This window comes from Rhinoderma darwinii, chromosome 3 (assembly GCF_050947455.1).
Source record: "Rhinoderma darwinii isolate aRhiDar2 chromosome 3, aRhiDar2.hap1, whole genome shotgun sequence".
Lineage (NCBI taxonomy): Eukaryota > Metazoa > Chordata > Amphibia > Anura > Rhinodermatidae > Rhinoderma > Rhinoderma darwinii.
In genome coordinates this window covers 259,956,413-259,976,231 of record NC_134689.1, presented here as the reverse complement: position 1 = coordinate 259,976,231, position 19,819 = coordinate 259,956,413, and the positions used below count along the sequence as shown (strand labels likewise).

The 19,819-nt window shown below is 43.6% G+C and overlaps 1 protein-coding gene and 1 long non-coding RNA gene across 3 annotated transcripts in view; one reads left to right on the top strand and one right to left on the bottom strand.

Moving 5' to 3' along the window:
* Positions 1–16,370, bottom strand: part of LOC142749602 (uncharacterized) — a 30,261-nt gene extending 13,891 nt beyond the window's left edge. Inside the window, exons 1-4 of one of the 2 annotated variants that reach the window (XM_075857860.1) lie at positions 15,972–16,370; positions 5,235–8,441; positions 3,728–3,792; positions 2,698–2,849 (exon numbers count right to left, since the gene is read on the bottom strand). In XM_075857860.1, the coding sequence (XP_075713975.1) occupies positions 2,698–2,849; positions 3,728–3,792; positions 5,235–8,420 (3,403 nt within the window). In that variant the 5' untranslated portion in view covers positions 8,421–8,441; positions 15,972–16,370. The remainder of the gene's footprint in view (positions 1–2,697; positions 2,850–3,727; positions 3,793–5,234; positions 8,442–15,971) is intronic. The other variant, XM_075857859.1, reaches the window with a different exon arrangement.
* LOC142749604 (uncharacterized) overlaps positions 6,828–19,819 on the top strand; it is a 53,482-nt gene continuing 40,490 nt past the window's right edge. Inside the window, exons 1-2 of the long non-coding RNA XR_012882430.1 lie at positions 6,828–6,911; positions 7,295–7,440. This is a non-coding gene — a long non-coding RNA (uncharacterized LOC142749604). The remainder of the gene's footprint in view (positions 6,912–7,294; positions 7,441–19,819) is intronic.

The following is a 19,819-nucleotide window of genomic DNA, read 5'->3' as shown; positions in this document are numbered from 1 at the left end:
TTTTTTGGGCGCATAATTAGGACTCCCATTGACTGGGAACACTTGGTGTGTTTTACGTGCAAAGGGATTGACTCAACACTTTATATGCACAAATCATTTTTAAAACCGCGTGTGTAATGCAGCACGTTGTATGTACTAAGCGTGCTTAAGGCCCCATGCACACGACCGTAAAAAAAAAAACTCAGTTTTTGCGGACCGCAACTGCGGTCCTCAAAAACTGACCCATTCACTTTCATTGAACGCTGACACCTTTCCGTAGCACTACGGAAGGGTGTCCGTGCCGTGGAAATGTTCTGGGAATTATGGAACATGTCCGTTCTTTTACATTTTGCGGGACGTGCTCCCATACTTTGTATGGGAGCACGGCCCGAAAATGCGTCTGTCAGTCGGCGGCTGGCCGTGATTGCGGGCACAGTCGTGTGCATGGGGCTTTACCAATTATGTAAATGAAGAGCATAATCATGCTTTTTTTATGCGCTTTTTGGCACGTAAAGTGCGCCAAAAAACCACGTCAAGCACACGCTGTGTGAACCCATCAACTGAAAAGTCATTTACCACATGGTCTTCCTCTGACTTATCATTCTAAGGCCGGATTTACACGAGCGTGTGCATTTTCAATCATACTTTTTACTGCTGTTGCGCGAATCACACGCGTCCCACGGAAGTGCTTCCGTGTGGTGCGCGTGATTTTCACGCACCCATTGACTTCAATTGGTGCTTGATGCGCAAACAACGCACAAATATAGGACATGTGCGTTTCACGCAGCGGACACACGCGGCGTGAAAGTCACGGACTGTCTGCACGGCCCCATAGACTAACATAGGTCCGTGCAATGCGCGAGAAAATCACGCACGTTGCATGGACGTATTACAAGTTCGTGTAAATCCGCCCTAAGGCAACATTCACACGAGCATGTTCGGTCCGTAAAGGACGGAACGTATTTCGGCCGCAAGTCCCAGACCGAACACACTGCAGGGAGCCGGGCTCCTAGCATCATAGTGGTGTACGACGCTAGGAGCCCCTGCCTCGCTGCCGGACAACTGTCTTGTACTGTAATCATGTTTTCAGTACGGGACAGTAGTTCCACAGAGAGGCAGGGACTCCTAGCGTCGTACATAACTAGGATTCTAGGAGCCCGGCTCCCGGCAGTGTGTTCGGTCCGGGACTTGCGGCCGAAATACGTTCTGTCCTTTACGGACCGAACATGCAAAATAAATACAGCAAAAATTTTAAATAAAAGTAACAAAAAAAAAATTCACAGCACATTCCCTTTAATCTAGCAACAAAATTTAGGAATTCCTTGCCTAGGTTTCCTTCTTCCAATATCCTCTGCATTTCCCAATTTACAAACTAAGTGTTAATTGGTATCTTACAACTGTAAATATTCCCTATGTATTCCAAACCAGCTGTATTTTATTAACTACCTCAACTATATGTGAAATATCTGCATCCACATTAGAGCATCTAGGACATTGCGAGGAAAACCTAATCTCAAACCCAACCCTTTTGAAGTGTAATATATCCTGCGCAGCATAAAAAAAAAATCTAAATGTCAGCTTGTTTGATGAGCAAGCGAGATGTTTATTATAGTTTGTGCAGCTTATGCCATTGAGCCATCTAACAGCTCCCCAACGTCTTCCCCATCTTGCTTTACTTTTAAAACCGGCATATGAACGCTCTTTAAATCTATTAGCAAGTAGTGAAATCCATTTGTCGCCTTTCCATCTAATAACTAAACTTAAAAACATAATACATTATATACCATTCATATATAGGTTTGTTTTTGATGTTTTGATAACACTCTGGATTTGTAAATGCCTAAAAGAAATCTCCTATATTCTCAAATCCCATACGAATAATAACATATGCCTTTAATTTTTCTATCCTGGGAAAAGATGGTACACATTCCTTTGAGTTTCAATAGTGCACATCTTGGGGGGAAAAAAATTAAAAATTCAGATTGCATAACCAAAGTGGGCGACAAAGCAAACCCTCAACAGCCACAAATCTCACTTTATGAAATTCTGACCAACACTTTGCATATGGATAAGTTTAACATTCTTACCCTATTCCCACTCCAAATTATAGAGGGTTTTCCCACTTATACATTTATAGCATAGCCTGTGAATATATTTCATAAATGCCTGATGGGGGGAGGGTCCCAGTGGTGGGATCGGCATCTCTAGAACAGGGACCCCTGACCCTCGCCCTACCTTCTCTTGCTGCTCTCCAGCCATTGACTGATAAGATAATCGGGAATACGGAAACAGCAACGTTTGGAGCTACACGGTTATTGTAACTCCCGTAAAAGTGAACGCAAATTATGGAGACCGCACAGTTAGCTGCACCATTTCTGTACCTCATGAGCTACAGAAAACATAGCTCACTGCGCTACGCTGTTTCCGCAGCCACTAGTCACTTATACAGGAGTCACGAAAACGGTGTAGCTCCGGCTGTTTCTGTACTCCCGACCACATTGTCCGTGAGTAGCCAGAGAGCAGGGAAGACTGGAGGGGGGGGGGGGGGGGGCATTCTAGAGATAGGTGCAGGTCCCAGAGGCTGGACCCACATCTATCAGACATTTATGGCAGAACTGTCCAAGATCAGAAAACCTTTTTACATTGAAAGCATTTTAATGCAATTCCCCGTTAATCATAAATTAGCCAGAGCTAAAACCAGATGAAAATAAAACAAACCATTTAATTCCACCGATGAGCCATTAATAGACCACCCAAAGTAATTTGTGCTGGTTCCATCAGTAAGTACAGTTCGGATGGTTTCTGATGCACTTGGCGTGTAGATATTGCTCTGAAACACAACATTGCTCCTAACAATGACAGAGCCCCTCCTAAAAATACAAAATAAAATCCTAAATTACAAAAATGCTTCGGAATGCAAGTCAAATATATTATGAAAAAAAAATAAAACAGTCATGAGCTGGGTGCCTTGGTGGTGGAGTCAAAGTAATGAAGTATAAAATAGAGGAACAAAAAAAAAAAAAAAACCTATAAAGCAGAATACACTGCAATACACAAGTATTGTAGTGTATTGAACTAGCTACCTAATGATCACATGTTTAAGCCCCACATGGGACTCAAAATACGCACTAAAATTTGATAACTATTGACTGGCAGAACTAACATGTCAATCTTACCACTGAACGCTGTAAAAAAATGAAACCCTGCAAAAATTGAGGATTTTTCTATTTTCCACCTCCAATTTCACTACACAGAAATATTTCAACAGTACAATATATGATCCATTAAATGGTGCCATTAGACATTAAACTCTTCCTGTAGAAAACTAGCCCCCATACAGCCGTGTCGAAAAAAAAATGTGTATATATATATATATATATATATATATATATATATATATATATATATATGTCTTTTGGAAGCCTGAGAGAAACACATGGTTAGGCCAGAAGGGGAAGAAAAAAAAAATTGTGATTATATCTCTTCTACAGACTTACATCTAAAATTCAAAACATATGACATTTATAGGAGAGTTCAGTCAGTTGAGCTGTAAAGTACTCCAGGAGAAGCCCTATTTAGGGTATAACATTGTAACAGAGACTTCCACATCTGGGAAAAAGATTTAACATGGTATACAACCAAATTTAGTTTTTCTAACAAGATTGTATTTATATATATTTTTTAAATCTGAGAATCTAAACTTTATGAAGTCAAATATATATATACACACACACACACACAGACTCACAAAAATGCCTTTATATTGGTTTCAATGTAATCGTTCTGGTATTTGGCAAAGAATATTTTGTCCATCTGTAAAACAATAAGGAGGACATTAAGAAAGCTGGCTTTGAAGGCTATGTACACATTTGGAAGGCATTTTTATTTTTTTTAAATAAAAAGGTCAGCAAGTTTGGTGCAACTTTATAATTCGTTTTTAATAAAAATTCTTTACTCTGTATACAGAATACAGAGCAGCCGTATCGTTCGCTAAACTATGTTCCCATCAGGTCCACGGGACTGACTGGTTTAGTGAAAGCGGGTCCTGTGGGTCTGACACACAGGATCCACCTGTTATCCATCATATCCAAGCTCATAATTTAGATGTGATAGATTACAGGGGGAACGCAGCACCCGTTGACACTGAACCAGTCAGGTCCACAGGACTGACAGACGATGCAGAATAAAGAGCAGCTGTATCTCAAAAGTAAAGAATGTTTAATAAAAACTAATTATAAAGTTGCAAACTCAGGCAAAAAAAAAAAAGGTACAGAGCCATTAAATTAGTGGTCATTTTGCATAAATATTATAATGCGGGCACTTCCAAGAGTAGCACACGAGATTGCTTTGAGGTTCTTTATGTTTAGGCTCACACAAGACTGATACTTGGGACACATTTACAGGCATATAGGCATATTTTTACGCTGCTGAATTAAACGCTTGTAAAATGTCCCTTTTTTAAACGTTTTACAAGCAGATAAACCCCCCCCCCCCATTTCCAATTGACACTTCAAAAAAACACCTTGGAAAAAAAATAATTTTTGAGGCGTAAAAAGCAAAAAAAATCAGCTCCAAAGATTCATTTTTAATCCTGAACATATGCAGTGTGAACACAGCCCAATACCTAGAATGAGAGTTCATGTATATAGAAATTTATTTTGCATGTTTATGCAAATGAAAAGATTGCCATACTAGACACCACAATGCTACAAAATACAGATGGTTTGGATGGGGGAAAAAAAAAGACCTCATGGTATCCTGTAGGTGATTCAAGTGAACACAAGAGTTAAATAAGGATTTAACCATCAAATTTGTATAAATCATTGGATGCAAAAGAACTCAATAGCTCCAGCCATCCCAAACAATAGATTCTTCAATCTTAAACTTAAGCAATTTGAGAGCCATAAAAATATGCATTTGTCTATAAGTGGTTGTCCAGGATTAGAGAACCATGGCTGCTTTAGTCTAAAAACTGCCACACCTGTCCATTGGTTGTGTCTGGTATTGCAGCTCAGCTTTATTAAAGTGAATGGAGCGGAGCCGAAACCCCACACAACCTGTAGACAGGTGTGGCACTGTTTTTTGGAACAGAGCAGCAATATTATTCTTATCCCGTACAAACACCTTTACCAAAGCCTTTCCAAAACAAACTTGATTTAATTTACTGAGCTTGTAAGAAAAAAAGAAAAAAGAAACTTGCTACCAAAGGAAACGGCACATTATGTACAGAACATCGACATATTTAGAGAACTCACCACAAGTTTTATTTCTCGCTCCAGTTTTCTGTACTCCTCACTTGTGCGGTTAGTAAGCGGTTCACTAAAGGAGACACCAGTAAGATGAAAGTTTAACGGCATGATGACCACAGGCGTGAAGGTGGTTGGTGTAGATCGGACCTGTCTTGTGGTATGGATAATGGATGTTGCAGTAGTGGGTTTAGGAGGGGAATCTGTTTGGGCAACCCATATTTTAGGAGCAGGAGTCAATTTAATAGGTGAAGTGGTTACTTTACGTGACTGGGAGAATAATGCCAGTCTAGAAGTACGGGTTGAAGAAATTAAAGCAGCTTGAGTCTTTGAAATCACACTAGTTAAAGGTCCAATGACAATATTTTGTTTAGAATTGGTGGTAACTGTAGGTGTGACAGCTTGTGGCTGCTGGGCACTACCTGAGGACTGTTGAAGAGTCATAGCATCTCTAGTAGAGCGTTTTGTGCTGACCCGTTGATCTTTCATTGAGGGATTGGAAGTAGAGGTTTGTAATGACACTGAAGGCCCGTGGTCTGACACAGATTTAGTTAAAGGCGTTCTTCGTAATGCAGAAGGTAGCGTGGGGAGATAATCTGATACATTAGAACGTTTGAGAGACGTGTGAGCTAGACTTTTTGTAGCATTAACACTCGAAAAAACTTTGTTTGCTTCTGTGCTATAAAGGGTGCTCCGAGAGGTACGAATGTCTTTCACAGACTGAACTGTAGAACTCAACTGCTGGGAAGTTCTGGATTTCCACAGGTCAGTAATGGTAGTCAAAGGCTTGACACGTGTAGGAAGTATTGTAGAACTTAAAGTGCTGGTGTGGTTGACTGTACTTTGGTTTACTTCATCATTTCCATTCACCACATCATTTAACACAAAATACTCAAAAGATTGAGTCATAGTGCTCTGGACGCCTAAATCAGAAGGTGTATCTGTAAATGTACTCTCTGCAAGTGTGCTTTCAGTATTTGAAGTCACAGATTTGCTAGTTGACAACACCATTGTATCACTTTCATAGTCAGTCGATTTGTATACAGTGGGCAAAGCTTCTGAGGACTTGGGCGCTTCTGAGGACTTGGGCGCTTCTGAGGACTTGGGCGCTTCTGAGGACTTGGGCGCTTCTGAGGACTTGGGCGCTTCTGAGGACTTGGGCGCTTCTGAGGACTTGGGCGCTTCTGAGTTTGCTGGATCATGGATTTGGAGAACACATGCCTCATCCTTTGTCAAATAAGGTGATGGAGTAACGCTTGAAAAGGTATTAAAGTCTGTGTGAGAAACCCCTCCATCAGTTGAAAGACTAATCTTTACAGTTTGAAAGTGTTTTTGAAAAGGCCAAGTGGAGACAGAAAGGGTCCTTGAAGTGACCCTTTGCTGATCCAAACTTATGCCAAGTTCTGATGTTTGATCCATTTTTGATGTCTGCAGAACAGTTGGTGCTGTAGGAGAATCATGCGCATGGACAGCCAAATTAGGTGACGCAAAGTAAGTACCAACAGGAGTGTAATCCACTACAGGTGAACCCCTAATTCTTTGTGTAGTCATTTGGTATATATCAGCAGTGTTTTGATCTTTGTTTAAGGTTTTGGTTTCCACATTTCCTCTGGCTGAAGACAGGCCAACAATATTCAAAGTACGTGGAGTAACAGATGCAAAATCCCAATCATCATCTTGCTTTAGGTAAAATAAAGAGTCATCAGTCGAATCAAATAGTAGGTCCGATAATGAGGGTTTTGAAGTCTGGGGATAAAGTTTTGTTATTACAGACACATTAGAAATGGTCACACTTGAGCTGGCTGGGGATATTCTAGTAACTGGCACATCACTATATTGTAGATTAATTGTAGAAGTTTCAGGACTAGGCATTAATACATCGCTAAAGGTGGAAGTTTCAAGCTTTGAAGTTACAGATGTATCTAATAAATTGGACCAGTCAGTGGCTGGTTTATAAATCCCACTATGCTGCTCAACAGTTTTGCGCTCAGAAATTGGAAGTCCATTAATTGTATAACCTGAACTAGTCTTAATAGAAGATGTAGTTGACTGATGGGAACGATCTTCAGTTTGGTTTATAGTTCCATTTGTGACTGGGAAAAGGTCATCTGGAAGATCAAAGGTGGTCATCAACTTGCCAATATGTTCTCCATTACCGTATGGAAATCCCTTCATTGTTGAGGACAAAGCACTTCCTGGCTGCACTGAAAATAAGGTAAAATCAGTGGTAGCTGCTTTTTCTTGTTTATTTAATGAGCCAATAGATGATATATCTTCAGGATTGAAAAATGTGGCATGATTCATTGTTGACAGCGTTTGCCCTTCTACTGCAGAGAAAGCTTTGGTATCTAAAAGAGTATGTGTCTCAGAAACAACCTTGTTTAACTTTGGGTACAGTGTCTGAGTCTTCGACACAAGGTCCCACCTTGGGTGCGGCGTGTGCGCCAAAGGGCCCCACCTGGGATGTGGAGTCTGTGACAAAGAGCGCCATCCGGGTTTCGGCGTATAGGTCTCTGACAGAGGGACCCACCTGGGGTGTGACGTCTCTGACACATCATCATGCAGAATTGTGGCTGAGCTTTGTGTACTTAACAAATTATGCAAAGTGTCATTCAAGGGACCAATTCTTAAATGTTCCCCCTGGAAATTTGATAAACTTCTTGTATTGTTGCTGGCAAGAGGTCTGGTGTTGTCCAATTCCAGCCAGCGTGTTTCTTGACCAAAGATTGTTCTGAGTATTTCTGTTAAAGTGGAAGTTAATTCAGATAAACTTGCACTGTTATTTGGAGATGACTTCTCTAAATCTCGCTTATGAAGTCTACTTTGCGTGTAAAGTTTTTTGGGTTGAGAAAGGGTTTGCTCTTCAATTATGGAATGTGTCTTTAAGACCTTTAACATACTTTTCAAGACTTTTAGCTTCCAAATGGGAATCGGAGTAACAGATTCCTGCATTTCAGGAGTATGGAATATCTTTACCACAGGGAAACTCGATTTTGCATGGAATGACTTTGTGCGATATAAGAAGTCTGATGTTGGCGCACAGGAACAGATCAGGCAAAAGAGTAAGAAAAGCACGTTTTGCCACCAGAGACGCCTTATCGTTACCCCACCGCAGGACACACTACTCCATCCAAAGAGTTCATTTTGCCATCTGCCAGCTTTCTGCTTTGTAGGTCTATTGTGTAAACTCCACATTGCACTGAATACGCCAAGGCACTGAAATATGAAATAGAATCGTGTTAGTGTCACTAATTAACCCCTAACTTGGCAAATCACTTCTTGAGATCACATTTTTTTACCTTTTAGGGTATGTTCACACGAGGGCGTCCGTAACGGCTGAAATTACGGGGATGTTTCAGCCTGAAAACATCCCCGTAATTTCAGCCGTAACGGCATGTGCTTGAACGCCGCGTCAATTACGGATGTAATTGGCGCTGCTATTCATTGGAGTCAATGAATAACAGCTCCAATTACGGCCAAAGTAGTGACAGGTCACTTCTTTGACGCAGGCGTCTATTTACGCGCCGTCATTTGACAGCGGCGCGTAAATTACGCCGCGTGTGAACAGACAAACGTCTGCCCATTGCTTTCAATGGGCAGATGTTTGTCAGCGCTATTGAGGCGCTTTTTTCGGACGTAATTCGGGGCAAAACCGCCCGAATTACGTCCGTAAATAGGCCGTATGAACATACCCTAATAAGACGTTTCCTCGACTAAATTGTAGAAAATTGCATACGATTCTAGGTATGTGATTTTCGGCAACGCAATATGATATAAAAGCACAATGTACTTCTTACATATGATTTTGCAGTGTAACCTCATAAGCGATCACATCACAAAACATTACATGTGATAAATTGCCACAGGGCCTCAGTAGTCGGCTGGGTTGCCACGCAGCGCAACTCCACGGAATTTCTGCAATGGAATATTTTGCGGAAATTCCACAGCATTTACAGAAGCAGCAAAGTGGAGGAGATTTAGAAAATCTCTTGCCCGCGCTGCAGAAAAAAGATGCAGCGCAAACGTTAATTAATTAACCAGCGGTACAGAATTAAACTCCACAGCATGTCAATTTATGCTGCGTTTTTGCGGATTTCTGTTGCGGGTTTTCCCCAGTGAATTCAATGGGGATACAAAACCCACAAAAAACAGAAAGCCAAGTGTTGTGACTTTTGCAGTATAATTGCAGCGTTTACGCCACAAAAATCCCAACTATAAGTATGAGCACATTCTTCCGCAGTGGAAATTCCATCCGAAAAACCGCGCCACAATGTGGTGGGATTTTTCGGACGGAATGTACTGTGGGTTCCAGGTCGGACACGCAGCGTGATTTTTACACACCGTATGCAACTCGTGGGAACCGGGCCTTAAAGAGGTTTTCCCCTTGAATCATTTTCAGATTTATCGGATTCACGGCAGATGAGATAAATGGTATCCAGAGTAGTGAAGGTATATACACCAACATACACAGTATGCACTCACTTAGAAACCAAAGACTGAGTGGGCATGTGCAGGGTTCCTATAAGCCGTCAGGATGCAGAATTTTAGGGTCAGTTCACACGGACTAATGACACGTTTTTTTGACGTGGAAACTGTTGGAAACCGCGCCAAGAAACGGCCGAAAATGCCTCCCATTGATTTCAATAGGAGGCGGATACTTTTTTTCCCCGCGAGCAGAAAAACCGTCCTGCAGGATAAAGCAGCAACATGCCCTATCTTAGGGCGTTCACGTCTTTGACCTCCCATTGACATCAATGGGAAGCAGAGAAAGCGTATTTCGCTGCGTTTCGTTGCCTGTGGCACTCAGTGGCCGCAGGCGAAAAACGCAGCAGAAAATTGCATGCAGGCAGATCAAAATCTGCCTCAAAAGTCAGTCTGCCTGCAAAAAACACCATGTGAACATAACCTTACAGTCCCAACAAGCTGTGAAGGAGTATCCTCAGCTATACTGCTATGCTACTGGAGAGGGTCTGCTGCTTACCTGACAAGCAGGGAAGAACGTTATTTCTATTGACTGCCCTGCAGTAAACCGAGGAACACTATGCAGAGAGAGAACGGAGGGTAGAGTATGCGTGTTCACCAGCACTTATTAGGTAGACAAGCACATTGCTAAACACTTTGAACACTAGGTGGCTCCATACCATTTAAAGTGTAGCTAAACGTTCGACAAACTTCTGACATGTCATAGTGACATGTCAGAAGTGTGTATTGGTGGGGGTCCGAGCATGGAGACACCCACCAATCGCTAGAACGAAGCAGCTGAAGTGCTCGTATGTGCGCTCAGCTGCTTCGTGTCTGTTCGTCTATTTCCGGAAATAAATGTATCGTGTACGGACTCAATAGAAAGCCTATGAGCCCGTACTCCGAATTTGGCTTTCCGGAAAAAGCCGAACAGAAACTAAGCAGCTGAGCGCTCACACGAACGCCTCAGCTGCTTCGTTCTAGCGATTGGTGGGTGTCTCCGTGCTCGGACCCCCACCAATACAAACTTCTGTTACTATGACATGTCAGAAGTTTGTCGAACATTTAGCTACACTAAGTAAATGTAAAATCTTCACTGAATTGGTCTAACAGCATGTAAATGGTAAATATTATAATTTTTTTTATTATCTATACAATAAATAGGACACTTAATCGTAAGACAACCCTTTAAAGGCAAGGTTTTTTTTTAATGAGTTTTTGTGCTTTGCTAAGGGCCTGTTCACACAGAGTATTTTGACGAGCTTTTTGGAGCGGAAACGGCTCCACAAAACTCATCAAAAACCGGCCGAAAATGCCTCCCATTGATTTCAATGGGAGGCGGGGGCGGTTTTCTCCCGCCATCGGTAAAACAGCCTCGCGGGAGAAAGAAGGGACATGCCCTATCTTCGCGCATTTACACCTCTGACCTCCCATTGACATCAATGGGAGGCAGAGAGCGTATTTCGCAGAGTTTTTTGCCCATAGTACTCAATGGCCACAGGCGAAAAACAGCGAAAAACGCAGCGAAAATCGTGGCAAACGACTTGCAGGAATGACAAAATCTGCCTGAAAATCCCAAACGGAATTTTGAAGCAGAATTTTCCTCCTGCAAAAAAACTCAGTGTGAACACAGCCTATTTTGAAGGAGGAATATCTGCCTCAAAATTCAGTTTGGAAGTTTGAGGCAGATTTTCCTCTCCCTGCACGCCGATTTTCGCGACGTTTTTCGCCCGCGGGCATAAAACACCGCGAAATACGCTTTCTCTGCCTCCCATTGAAGTCAATGGGAGGTCAGAGGCGGAAACACTCGAAGATAGGGCATGTCGCTTCTTTTTCCCGCGAGGTAGTTTTCGGGCCGTTTTTGCGACAAGGTTTCCGCGTCAAAAAACTCGGCAAAATACTCTGCGTGAACATAGCCTAATACTGCAGCAGCTAGAGGAAACACTGGACCTTGATAGGAAAAAAAAAAGCTTACCACCCATTGCAACTAATCACATTGCAGCTGTCATTTTTCAGGGCATTTTAAGAAATGCAAGCTGTTCTCCGATTGGTTTCAATAGGCAACGAGGCCTATGTTCAAGTAAATTGTAATATTGATATTTTCCTATAACTGCTTCTATGAAGTGCTTCTTTAACCCTTTCACGCAGAGGATTTATGTAATACATCATGATTACAATCACATGCCATAACTGCAATATAAGGGCTGGAGCTTAGGGGGGGGGGGGGGAATGTTATTTACATAGGGCCCATTTAACTCTTTAATGACAGGCCATTTTTCATTTTCACCTTCCAAGAGCCAGAACTTATTTTTTTCGTTGACATAGCCTTTTTTTCCAGGACGAGTTGTAGTATTTAGTGGCACAGTTTAATGTACCGCATGATGTACTGGAGAACCCTAGCTAGCAAGGGGGTGGTGGTGGTGGTCCTGGGCCCTCTGGTATGGTGGGGCCAAGCGGCGGGCTGGCCCATTCCCCCAGCGGTGGCATGTCCCTGTCTCAACTATCTGCAGCCTCAGGACGCAGATACTGTTTAATCCAGTGCTAGAGCAAGGAGCCACACACTGCATAGAGTGGAGGAGCAGAGGGATCTCCTCCACTTGTCGTGTGGACAGGGTTAGGAAAGTTTTTTTTTGTAGTTTTTTTTTTAGGCACTATAGGGCATAATACTGTCTCTGGGAGCATCATATGGGGGCAGCTATGAGGGCATTATACTGTGGAGGGGTAGCTATGGGGGCATAATACTAAGTGGGGGGGAACTATAGGGGCATTATTCTGCATGGGGGCAGCTATGAGGGCATTATCCTGTGTGGGGACAGCTATAGGGGCATTATACTGTGCAGGGAGGAATTATAGGAGTATTATACTGTGTGGGAGCCACTAGGAGGGCATTAATGTGTGGGGGCCCCTAAAGGTTTAATTATACATTGTGAGAGCCACTATACTGTGAACGGAATTACATAAAGAGCACAGCTCGCTATGCTACGCCGTTTATGTTACGCCCATTCCCTTCTATGAAAGCTTACAGAAACAGGGTATCACAGCAAACTACGCTGTTTACATAAACCTGACCCTGCCGGATGCGCCTCTGCATGTAAACATGCATTAGGGGCAACTTAGATTTGTTTCGCCCCTCCTGTGCAAAACCCCTAACTACCTCTGGACCTGCCTCTAGTAGGGCTAAATAGCATTGAAGAGCACAAAGATGTCAAACGTTCGGGCCCTAATTAGGCCCCCAGGCCCGCCATGACCCCCCCGCGATTGCATTGTAGTGGAGCCAATGGGATGATGGAGATGGCCACCCCCTCTTTTTAATTGCTTAGGCGCCATGGCATCTAAGGGGTTAAACTAGCATGATCCCACTCATAGCAGGGAAGCATCTGCTGTAATATACACCAAACACGTGCAATTTATGGAGGGGGCTCAGCCTGTGAGCCCACGCCATACTTCCCTTCCCGACTTGTCATATAGAATACGAAACCATGCAATTTTGCAATATGCATGCATTTTAAATTCTGCTCACATACTTTTCTTATACCAGTGTAGTTGACCCCTGGCTGCACTGTAGCATGGTTTAATCCATAGATTAGTCCAGTATAACGCATCCACGGGCTAATAAACACTTCAGTCATGTGACCCTTCCACATGTCACATGACCCCCTGGAATTCAACAGGGTTACATTACAATTATGTGCAGGGGCAACACAGGACACCCCAATGGGCTAACTGAGTAAGACAGATGGTGGAACTGTTATGGCTTTTGAAACCACTACTTCACTATTTAATTACTGTATAACATGGCCTGCCTCTAGGCTGCTGTATATACATGGCTGCCCACCTCTAGGCCGTTGTATGACTTGGCTGCCGACCTGTATTTACACTAGTTTTCACATGTAAATACAATGAAAAACATGACTGTCTGAATGATAGATTTATGAAGCTCCTGTGCAATTTGGTTTCCAACATGTCTGAATTACGTGCGCAAAAAATTAGTCAGAAATTTGTTGCAAATTGCACCAAAATTGTGAAGTCTATGGCATACCCCAGATTTATTCTGTGGTTTAGACAATTTTTAAATCTGCCTTAAGTGTTTTAAAGTGTCTAGAAACGTTGCGGTTGAGGTGGTTAAAACTTTATCTGAAAACTAAATTAGTTTTTACCGCAAGTCAGTGCGTTTTTCAATGCCATTGTTTTCTCAACTGCTGCCGCATCGAAAAACGCACCAAATCGCAGTTAAAACTAGATTCTTACCGCAATGCCTGAATAGACCCCTAGGGTCAGTTCACACGTTGCGTAAATACTGCAGATTTTCCACAATGGAATTCTTTGCGAAAAATCTGAAGCAAATACAGTAGCAGCAAAGTAGATGAGAAAACAAATCTCATCCACGCGCCGTGAAAAATACGGGGCAGAAAAACTGCTCAGAAATGGACCTGCGGTGCGGAATTTTATTCCACAGCATGTCAATTGTATTTGCATAAATGCTGCTTATTTGTTGAATTTAATGGGGAAGTAAAACCCGTAACAAATAGTTGATGCAGTTTTTTTGCAGCAGGTGCGCAGCCCAGAAAAAAAAAAAAAAAAAAAAAAAAAAATAATCTTACTTACCCAGAATTCTGTGTTTCTTCCTCCAGGCAGGCCTCCTGAAATGAGGTTTCATCCCATGTGACCACTGCAGCCAATCACAGGTTGTAGTGGTGGTCACATGAGATGAAAAGTCATCCCAGGATGGCAGCCTGCTAGCAGACCGCCTTAACGCTGCAGTTTTCCGCAGCAGACATTCCGGACGAAAAACAGCACCATAGCTTGGCACGGTTTTTCACCCAAAATTCTCTGCAGCGAACAGGGTGGATAGCCTGTGTGCTTTTACGCAGCCTATCCGCCCCGTGTGAACTCCGAGAAGTTGTAAAACGCAGCAAATTATTAACGTTGGGCACTTTTTTTGGTGCATAATGTTTATTTGTACACTAATATAATATATCTACAATCACCGGTCTACATTTATAAACGAGCATGCGTCAGTGTATGTGCACCCTTAGGTCTTGGCCACACGTAACGGATTTGCTGCGTATTTCCCATCTGGAATCGCGGGTATAAAATGTGCACTGGCATACGGTAGCAGCAAAGTGTGTGTGATTTAACAAGTGTCATCCACACGCTGCAGAAAATTTTAGTCCAGAAATTCACCTGCGGAGCAGAATTTTAGTTCCGCAGCATGTCAACTACTGATGCGGAAACTGGATTTCCTGCATTTTTCTGATGTACTGCGGAATTTCATACAGGGGATGGAAAGGACTTGACAGGAAGAAATATCACCATCACTCAGCCCTTGGAAAGAAAAAAAAAACACAGCAAAGATCTGCACCATTTCCACAGTAAAAAAAACAAATGAAATGGTGCAGATTTTCTGCTATTTGATGCGTACATTTTCTGCAGCAAATCCGATGTGTGAACAAGCCTTTAAAGGGGATGTCTCAGAAAGACAACCCCTTCACAGATCAGGTATCGCTGTGGGCCATGCCATTGGCACACCCGGTAATTAGCGGTTATTGCCAGGGGAATTAAAACGACTCACCGACCATGTAACGCATGGACTGGCAGAGCCCACCAGAGGGGGAGTTACCCTTTGTTAGTGTAGAATACCACCATGAGGGCTATATGCCCGAATAGGAAACATGAACAGAGGTGGTTTTTAGGAGAGAACCTCTTTAACCCCTTCCCAACATATATAACAGGTCCTTACTTTTTTTTTTACCAACATTGGAGTGCTGCCTCATATTTGAGCCTTATGTAACCCAAAAGGTTACTACTAATACAGCTCACCCGAGAAAAGAGAAGAGCCCTCAGACCACTCAAATGGAAAAAAAAATATTTTTTTTTATATATTTTCTCTTTTGTCAATTTACTATTACAAAAGGAAGAAACTAATTAAAAAATAGGCTTTTGCTTTGTGTCCCCCACATTCTGAGAGCTATGACAGATTATATATATATATATATAGACACTTGGTACCACATGGCCATTGCCATAAAAACAAAATCCAGAAAACAATGGAGGAATCCAATTTTTTCACCTGCTCCTGTAAAGCCATATAAATCCAATACAATAGTAGTTCGAACGACAAATACAAGCGGACCGGCTACATAATGACACCTGTACGCAGCAGATAATGATCGGTGTGGGTTATTCATCTACAAGGTGCCAGGTGTAGAATTTTTCGCACGGTTTTATTTGAATGAAACATTTTTTGGTATAAATGGACTTCTTCGTGCCACCACGCTGACTTACCTTCCACCAGTTACATTCAGGTGCTCTAAACCCCCAGGCACCACAGTCAGGAACCCCTCACCTGCACACACTGGCTACTCGTGAAACAAGACGCCTCCTCTGTGCCGGTGTTTATCTCCTCTGCCTCCATGATGACTTGATAAGAATCAGCTGAGGACTGCACAGCTGCTCATGATCCAAGTCCTGCATAGAACGAAGTCAATGGTCGGCTCCAATTTGGCAGCGGTTTACACTTCAGTCTGTTTGACGTTTTATCCCACATGTAAATTCCGTATTTTGTGCATTCATGTGTAGCAATATGTAAATAAAATTAGTTACTTGGTTAAAAAAGTACCTCCAAGGTCAGTATATTTACTCAGCCAAAGTCTATCACTTATTTTCCCACTGTGCTAAGAAGTCAGCAATATGACCTTTCATTGCTGAGGTAAAAAAAAACATTCATGCAGTACCTGAAAGTGTCCTCTAGATGGCTGTCACACTCTAGCAATGTCTGTTAATAGGAGCACATGCCAATATAGATAATACGCTCCCACAAGTTCCGTTCTAAAAGCCCTTCAGGCCAAGTTCACACAGTACTTTGCTACTACTGCCTTGTTTGTCAGTTTCTGAAGCCAGTGCACCTGCTTTCTGACACATTAGGGGTTTTATAACTATAGGGGGAGATTTATTATGCGATGTGCGCCAGTTTTCTGGAAGAAAACGTTTTTTCGATCATATGTCACTTTCTCCACGTTTCTAAAAAGTGGGTGGTGCTCAGTGCAAGTATGGGGGCCCCACACGGCCTGACAAATTGACCATAATTTACGCCAGAAGTTGGCGTAAATAATAGCAGAAATCTACGCCAGATCATAGCAAGCGTAGATTTCAGTTTGTGGAGCACAGACAGCCCAAGATGCACAAAATGTGTTGATAGGTGTGCGCCTCTTAATAAATTTAGCCCATCTTACTACAGCGGCCTTCTGTTTAAAAATGGCGTATCAAATCCCAGTCTTAGTAAATTCCCCCCATGGTGTTCACCTAAGATTGGCTGGTCTTAAACTAAAGTGTAGCAGCATGAAATTCACCAAATGTATTAAGGCCGGGTTCCCACGGGTTAGATATGCTGCGTCAAAACTGCGCAACATATCTGACCTGGAACCCACAGTACATTCCGTCCGAAAAACCGCACAACATCGTGGTGCACTTTTTCAAACGGAATTTCCGCCGTGTAAAAAAGCGCTCATACTTAGGCCTCATTCACACGGCAGGGTTTCCCGGCCGGGTGCCGGCCGTTCATAAATCGGCCGGCACCCGGCTGCATTAGGAATGATAGACCCCTAATGGGGCTATTCACACGACCGATTTTTTGACGGCCGGGAAATCCGGCCGTCAAAAAATAGGACATGCTCTATCTTTGCCCGGGCACCCGGCCGCCCGGCTCCCATAGAAGTCTATGGGGCCGGGTATTACACGGCCATCACCGGGATGTGTCCCGAGTGATGGCCGGGTTTTCCGGCTCTTGCGCTCTATCTCCTCCTCCTCACAGCGCAGAGTGCATGTGAGGAGGAGGAGTTGATGCCATTCTGACGAATGGCATCGCTGTACACTGCGTGGCAGGGCCGGGGTGTACAGCAGGTGGAGGGAGCGCTGCGCTGGCTCCCTTCCCCTGCTTGTTAAAAGCACCCTGGCTCGGCGACACCTTCGATGGCGCCGCTAGTAGCAGCAGCGACGCCACTATAGCAGAGCAGGGAGGTATCTCCCCGCTCTGCTATGTGCTAGCCGCACTTTAGCTCCTTGAAGGAGCGGAATCCCCGTGTTTTCGGGGATTCCGCTCCTGGACAGAGCGCTTGATGTCTCTGTCCATATCTGGGCAGTGACATCAGGGGAAACTCCTGAAGCGGAATCCCCGAACACATGGGGATTCCCCTTCAGGAGCTGCCGCTGATGTCACTGTCCGGATCTGCCCGGCCCGGCACGGATGCATAACTTTATGCAAACCGGCCGGGCAAAATGGCCGATTTTACCGGCCGACACTCGGGCTCGGGAACGACCCGGTCGTGTGAATCCCGCCTTACCCCCACCCTCCTTTGATGTCCACTCCTACGTTGACGTTGCAGGCCATGTGACACTGCAGTCTGTGATTCAGCAGTCACAAGGGATGACTAGGCGTTCTGGGTAAGTATGGTTTATTTATTTTTCCGGAGTTGCGATTTTTGCGGCGTAATCGCTGCGATTACGCCACAAAAGTCGCAACACTTGGCTTTCTATTGCGGGTTTTGCATCCCCATGGAATTCAATGGGGAAAACAGAAACAGAAAATCAACAAAAACGCAGCATAAATTGACGTTTCAGAATTAAATTCCGCACCGCAGGTCAATTTATTAACGTTTACGCTGCATTTTTCAAAATCTCATCTACTTTGCTGCTACTGTAAATGCTGCGCAATTCACACACAGAATTCCATTGCGGAAATTCTGCACCGTTTACGCTACGTGGCAACCCAGCCTAAGAGGCACACACCTCTTAATAAATACGCCGCATCTTTTGCCTGTCTGTGTGCCAGAAATTCAAATCTAAGTATGCTATGAGCAGACGTGGATTTGCGTCAAATTCTTGCATAAATTATGGTAAATATTTTGGTCCGGGGAAAGTCCCTCCCGCTAAATCCCGCCCACTTTTCATGACACTTTAAAAGTGGCAAGAGGAGTGAAAAGTATGTTCTGAGTGTTCACCGCTGTTTTCACCCTTTTTAATGTAGACGGCGTAAATTCTGCAGCAAAATCCGGATTTGTGGACAGAAAATGTGCAGTGTATTAGCAGAGCCGATTCTAGCTTTTTTGCTGCCTGAGGTAAAATTGAAATGGCGCCCCCTCCCCTCCCAGGCTGTTCTACATCACTAACAGCCTCCCAAAAAAAAAATCATACCACCCATCATCACGCTGCAGATCATACAGTGAGTACTGTTTAGAGGCAGAATAAACATTTACATTAAGTGACTCACAGGTGGTCCAGATCTCTATGATGACTTCTCCCAGCCACGGCCCATTTCAGCAGTTTTCCGCTCAGGTGTCTTCAGCTTCTCGCTTTCAAACATTTCTGCATCTATAAACGAAGATACAATTCTTATGGTGCCATACACTGCACCTCTAATTATAATAACACTCTGTCCCTGATTATAATAGCACCATAAACTGTGTCACACACACACACACACACACACACACACACACACACACACACACTGCCCCCTGTATATAGTGCTCCCCATAGAGCCCCCTGTAGATAGTGGCCCACATAAAGCACCCTGTAGACAGTGCCCCACATAGAGCCCCCTGTAGATACTGCCTCTCATAGAGCCCCTATAGAAAGCCCCCTGTAGATAGTGCTCCACATATAGCCCCCACCCCCTGTAGATAGTGCTCCACATATAGACCCCACCCCCTGTAGATAGTGCTCCACATATAGCCCCACCCCCTGCAGATAGTGCTCCACATATAGCCCCCACATACAGCCCACCTGTAGCTAGTGCTCCACATATAGCCCCCCCACATACAGCCCCACCCTGTAGATAGTGCTCCACAATTAGCCCCCACCCCCTGTAGATAGTGCTCAACATATAGCCCCCTGCAGATATTGCTCTACCTATAGCCTGATATACAGCCCTACCCCCTGTAGATAGTGCTCCACATATAGACATATAGCCCCCCTGTAGATAGTGCTCCTCATATAGCCCCCACATACAGCCCTACCCCCCTGTATATAGTGCTCCACATATAGCCTGCCTGTAGATAGTGCTCCTCATATAGACACCAAATACAGCCCTACCCTGCCGGTGGATAGTGCTGCACATATAGCCCCCCCTGTAGATA